General features: G+C 43.9%; 1 protein-coding gene across 9 annotated transcripts in view; it reads left to right on the top strand.

Annotated features, from left to right (window-relative positions):
• Positions 1-203: 203 nt before the first annotated feature.
• Anks1a (ankyrin repeat and sterile alpha motif domain containing 1A) overlaps positions 204-6,000 on the top strand; it is a 181,854-nt gene continuing 176,057 nt past the window's right edge. For 4 of the 9 annotated variants that reach the window (XM_027943499.2, XM_071613475.1, XM_071613473.1 and 1 more), the window contains exon 1: positions 204-468. In XM_027943499.2, coding sequence (XP_027799300.2) covers positions 275-468 — 194 coding nt within the window. In that variant the 5' untranslated portion in view covers positions 204-274. The remainder of the gene's footprint in view (positions 469-6,000) is intronic. The other 5 variants (XM_027943496.2, XM_027943495.2, XM_027943494.2 and 2 more) reach the window with 2 other exon arrangements.

Raw genomic sequence — 6,000 nt, 5'->3', positions numbered from 1 at the left:
CCAGGCGGGTCGCAGAACAGCCAAGTCCACCTGCGCGGGCCCGCGGAGCCCCGCCCAGCTAGGTGGGCAAGGGGGCGGGGCGCGGGGGCGCGGTGACGCGTGACGCCAGATCCCGGAAGTGACGCGCTCTCGGGGGGGGAGAGGCGGGGGGGGGAGGGGGGTGGTGTCCCCGGCCGGTTTGGGGGGTGCGTTGCCCGGAGACGGAAAGTTTGGGAGCCCGTGCAGGCTTGGCGGCGGCCCCGGGGAGGGGGTCCAGGGGGTGGCGGCCCTGGGGATGGGGAAGGAGCAGGAGCTGCTGGAGGCGGCCCGCACCGGGCACCTCCCGGCCGTGGAGAAGCTGCTGTCCGGGAAGCGGCTCTCCTCGGGCTTCGGGGGCGGCGGCGGCGGCGGCGGCTCCGGGGGCGGCGGCGGCGGCGGGGGCGGCGGCGGCCTCGGCTCTTCCAGCCACCCTCTCTCCAGTCTGCTCAGGTGGGTACGCGCCGCGCCGGGCCGACGCCTGGAGACCCGCTCCCCCGCAGGTCTCTTGGATCCCCAGAGAGGTCGTGGCTCCAGGGACCCGGGCGGGGTGGGCTTGCGTCGTGTCCCGGGGCGAGGACCCTCGGAGCCGGGAGCCCGAAGGGGCGCGGGTGCGGGTCCGCGCGGAGCCTGGCTCTCCTGGTTTCGCGTGCTGACCCCGCTGCGAAGAATGGTGGGAGTGCCCAGGTGGCAGCCTCCGCCGCATGGCACAGCCCGGCTTCACCCTTGCCGCTCTAGGTGCCAGCTGTCGTTTCTCACAAAAGCCACCTTAGAGCAAACATACACAGCTCAAATCTCCCTCGCCTCCTGCAGATACTCGCACGCCTTGCAGAGTCTTGCGGCTCCCCGGAGGGAATTCTGTTGATTTCCTTCTCTTAGGAACTTGGAACCTTCGACAGAGCTCTATGGGACTGGACTTTTGTTTATATTAAAATCGTCCCTGGGTTTACCCCATTCTAAGTGTTCATCTTTGAGCCCCTCTAGTGCTTGAAGCTCAAATTGTAGTTCCTTGTTGTCAACCTCACTGGATTAGTCTAAGCGGCATATGCAGGATTCATTAGGGGGCTTATCCATTAAGAAATATTCAAAAAGTCTTGCTTAGGAAACTGAGAAGTGCTTTAAACTTTCCGAGATCTGTTGAAATAAACACTTGAGTCTGGGACTGCAAGGCTTGAGGGGAAAAGATCACTTTTGTGTGGCTTGGAAGGGGGATTGGAGGTGCTTTGTCAGCGTGAGTAAAATATGTTGGTTCAGCAGTGCTTTCATAGCCTGTTTTCTTTTCCTTCCTTGTTCTTCTGGGGTTTTTAAGAAGTGGAAGTTCATTTAGAAATGGCTTTGGTAGCTTTTGTTCCCCATTAGTTTATGTAACTTCGATTTGTGTGAGCTTGGACCAAAAAAGCCCCAGGCTCTCATAAATCGTTAGGTATTAAGCACGGAGTACCAACCCAGATCTTTACAGGAAGGTTTTTGAAGGCAAGAGTAGAACCCTCCCCAGGAGCTGCCTTTGGAGAAGAAAAATATGCTACTGTTGCTGCTGTTTCTCTAGCCCTTAGAACAGTGCTGGCTCATAGTAGGTACTCAAGATTTGTTGAATAAATAAAAGTTATCATTTGGAGAACAGTCAATTTATGAATAATCTGGTAGTGTTACTATAATTTTTGGTAGTTTGGAGAACAGAGACATCACTTTGGAATGTGGGGGAGCTCAGGGTCTTCTAGAGGAGGGGGAGTTAAGCTGGCCTTGAAGATATGAGGGTTTGTAAGATCAAGTGTGGTGGGAAGGTTCCAAGTGGGCACACCATGATCAGAATCAGATATGAGAAAGGAGATTTATTTGGTGCTTGTGGGGCACAACTTCTTACTTGGACTCTTGAGTATTTGGGCCAGATAAAGGTAAATAATAATGACTGGTATACTTCTATCTGAGTGACAAGTGTTTCTTATATTAATACTCCTGTTCTTAGATTAATGCCTGATGACCCACGGGTGCTCATTAATGTATGTTGAATGTATGTCCTGGGTCTTGAATCCTACCTAGATTGTTTGACCCTCTGCAGTTCTGATGTCAGAGGTAAGGGAAAGACATGGAGGTTTGGAGGAGCATCTTTCTCTCTGGAATTGGTGATATGGCATTTGGAGAGTTGCTAAAGCTTAGTGAACATCTTTCTCTCTCTTCAGTACAGGTCGAGTTATTCTTAATGCTCTCATTCAGATACTGTTGAATTTTTTGCTGAGGATTTAGCCACCGTGTAGTTAAGACAAGGAAGCCTGATGAGCACAGTATTTTTACTTTGGTCCTCTTGATGGTTTGTCCAGTCTCTGCCATAAGCTGTGGGTGTGTCTCCCCTCCCCAGAGTTGGAGAGCTGACTCCTGACTTGCCCTGTGTCTGTTGTAGAGGCCATAGATGCCCGAGTTTCCCAGCCCCCGAGTTTCCCAGCCCCCGGCTCCTGTGACTGCTAGGGGTAAGGAGGATCTTCAGGCACTTGTTATATTAGGTGTGTCATTAATTAGAGGAAAACTCTGGTTAAACTTTGTGAAAGATTTCTGAGCAAATGAGACCATGCATTTTAATAATCCCTAGGCCAGTCTTTCTTTTTAAAAAATTTTTTTCTTTTTAGTTGTTGATGGACCTTGAATTTATTTACGTATTTATGTATTTATTTATTTTTATGTGATGCTGAGACAATCGAACCTAGTCCATCACACATGCTAGACAAATGCTCTACCACTGAGCCACAACCCCAGCCCCAGCTTGTCTTTCTTTTTGTAAGTTTGGAAATAGTAGAGGTGATTCCTCTATGCTCCCAACCCCCACCCCCCTCTCTGACAAGGACCCTGGGTTATTTAATGAGAGCTGTGGAATTATAGCTTCACATCTGGCCTTTGTCTCAGCTGTTGTACCTACCTTTGTTCAACTATTTGAGGAGCTTACAGCTGCAGTGGGTATAGATGTTTCAAACACGTGTGTTTATTCATGTGTTTATCATCTCCTTCTTTTATTCCACAAAGGTTTTGTGGTTATAATTAAGTTCCAAAATGCCTTCTCTTAGCCCATCTCTTTTTTCTATACTGCTTTGGCTTAAGTCTTCTTAAAGTCCTTCCTGGTGATCCTAATAAACATAGATCTCCTGAGCTTCTACTTTCTGAGTATAGTCAGAAATCCTCACCTTTCAGAGTATACCTGAGAATCAGAAAGTCAGTCAAGATGACTTCTACTAGGAACAAAAGAGTTGTCCTGTTTTTCTGATCCTCACTTGTTTACTGTACTGACTTTCTACAAGTTAACCACTTTGAGCCTCAATTTCTATGTCTGTAAAATGGGGATAATATTACCTGCCTTATAGGTAATGTCTGAGATAGTATATGTAACAGGCTTATCACAATTTCTAGTACATTCAAGTTCTCACTGGTAGCCATCTTTGGCTTATCACATACAGTTTTGCCATGTTGCACCTGCCATGTGCAGGTTACTGTGCCAGGCACATTTTACCTAGTGTTCTTTCATGTTTGGTGATCTGTTTTTCCCACCATGGCAGATTAGAAGCAATAAGGGAGAGGACCTGCTCAGGCAGACATATTAATGCCATTTGTTAAACCAATGTTTATTCATCATTGACTTTGTGTCTGGCCAAGTGATTGCCAGCTGCCCTGTAAAATTTATGGTAGACCTAGCACATTGTAGGTGCTGTTCTCAGAATTAGGCCCTCTCCCACTGTGGTCTTACTGAGGTTATGGTAGTGTGGTATGTCTGTGTGAGAGATTGACCAAAAAAAGAAACCCAGCTCTCAGTCCCCCAGTCTTTCAAAGTTATTGTCATAGATGTTTATAACCCTATACACCTAAGTAGGCCCACACATCATTGTACTATATCTTAGTGCTATAATTTGTTTATAATGACTTTTAGCCATTAAATAAAGATTATGTTCCATATAACATTAATAAAAGGAGGAAATTTTATAAATATATTTTAGCTTTCTATCCAAAATATAATTTTTTATTAACTTAATCTTTTTTTCTTTTTTTAAAAAAATATTTATTTCTTAGTTTTAGTTTTTTTTTTTTTTTTTTGTACTGGGAATTGAACCCAGGTGCTTTACCACTGCTTGGTGATCTGTTTTTCAGCCTTTTTTGTTTTTTATTTTAAGACAGGTTCTCACTAAGTTGCTGAAACAGGCCTCAAACTTGTGATCTTCCTGCCTCAGGCTCCCAAGTTGCTGGGATTACAGGCATGCTCCACCATGCCTGGCCATCACTTAATCTTTTTTGAGATGGGATCTCACTATGTTGCCTAGGATGGTCTTGAATTCCTCAGCTCAGATGATCCTCCTACCTCAGCCTCCCTAGTAGCTGGGATTACAGATCTGTGCCACCATAATTTTTGTTACTTTAAAGTATAAGCAATATATTTTCTAGAAAGCATAATTACCCAAAATGTAGTTCCTGCAGAAGTTCTGAATTGCATTGATTATACTTTATGTAACCCTGACTCCTTTCTGTTTAATAGATACATGCTTTCAGGCTATAGCTTGGGACAGGTACTGTATTAAACTTCTAGTCCCAGGCACATAGCAGGCATTCACATTCTCATGTAATAAAGAGTTTGCTATGTTGAGGGTATAGTGAAAGTACTAATTTCTAAGAAAGCAGTTTTGGTCTGAGAATGCAGTATGATTTCGGTTAAAAATGAAGTCTAACAACTAAAAAGCCAAAAGATCTGAGAAAAGAAAATGTTAAAATAAAACTCATCATATAATAACTTGAAACTTAGGTTGAATCATGTACTGATGTATGTGAGTGGAAAGATAAAGTGAAATACATTCCTCAGGGTTCAGAAGTAGAGAAACCAAACCAAAGGTTGTAGTTGTGTGAAATTGTGGTAGAGACTTATATCATGGTTTAGGAAAATTCTATCCTTATTTTTTTTTTTTTAGTTGTAGATGGACACAATACTTGTATTTTATTTATTTTTATGTGGTGTTAAGGATCTAACTCAATGCCTCACATGTGCAGGCAAGCACTCTACCGCTGAATTATAACTCCAGTTCCCTATAACCTTAATTTCTTTTTCTTTTTGTAATTGTAGATGGACAGAATGCCTTTATTTTATTTGTTCATTTATAGGTGGCGCTAAGGATCGAACCCAGTGCCTCACACATGCTAGGCAAGTGCTCTGCTATTGAGCCCCAGCCCCAGCCTTAGCCTTAATTTCTTAAGCATAAGAAGAATGAATAAAAATGGGGCAGAAAGGAGGCTTGCTGGAGAAATCTAAAATCTGTAGACAGTTGCAATAAATGTGGGTATAAGTTCATTCTTACTCTGCAGTCTTGTGAAAAAAGAAAAAAAAATCCTAAAATAGATGTGAATTTCCTGAGATATGAAAGGATTCTGAAATAAGGAATGAATAATGAAAGATTTAAAATATGGGCTCCTTTTTGTGGACAGTAACAGATTCCCTCAAATGTCAGAATATATGACAAGTGATTGTTTTTAAGGTTACTAATGCTTATTTAAGGAATTCAAACTTGTTTTTGAAAGAGTGGTTAGCATAACCATTCTACTGACTTGGTACTTTATTTACCCCTAGATTGGTTCTGTAGCTTAGAGATTTTTTTGTTGTTGCTTCCCCCCCCCCCCCCCCTTGGTGCTGGGAATGACCTAGAGGTGCTTTACCACTGAGCTACATCCCCATCCATTTTTATTTTTTATTTTGAGACAGGGTTTTAATAAGTCACTGAGGCTACTCAAGCCTCAGCCTCCTAACTAGCTGGGATTACAAGTGTGCACCACACACCCAGGAGCTTTGAGACTTTTAATGGCTTTGTACCTTTTTCTCCTGCTGACCCTTTTACTTTTGCCTTCCTACTGTGACAGATTTCTTTTGAACAATAACTATTTTGAGCAAAATGATCTTAACATCCTAAGGAAGAGGGCAACATTGACCATGTAAGGACTGTATAATGGGAAACAGGATCTCATAGATTTGTC

This window comes from Marmota flaviventris, chromosome 6, assembly GCF_047511675.1.
Source record: "Marmota flaviventris isolate mMarFla1 chromosome 6, mMarFla1.hap1, whole genome shotgun sequence".
Classification (NCBI taxonomy): Eukaryota; Metazoa; Chordata; class Mammalia; order Rodentia; family Sciuridae; genus Marmota; species Marmota flaviventris.
Note: the sequence above shows the minus strand (reverse complement) of the source record. Positions and strands in the feature narration are given on the sequence as shown.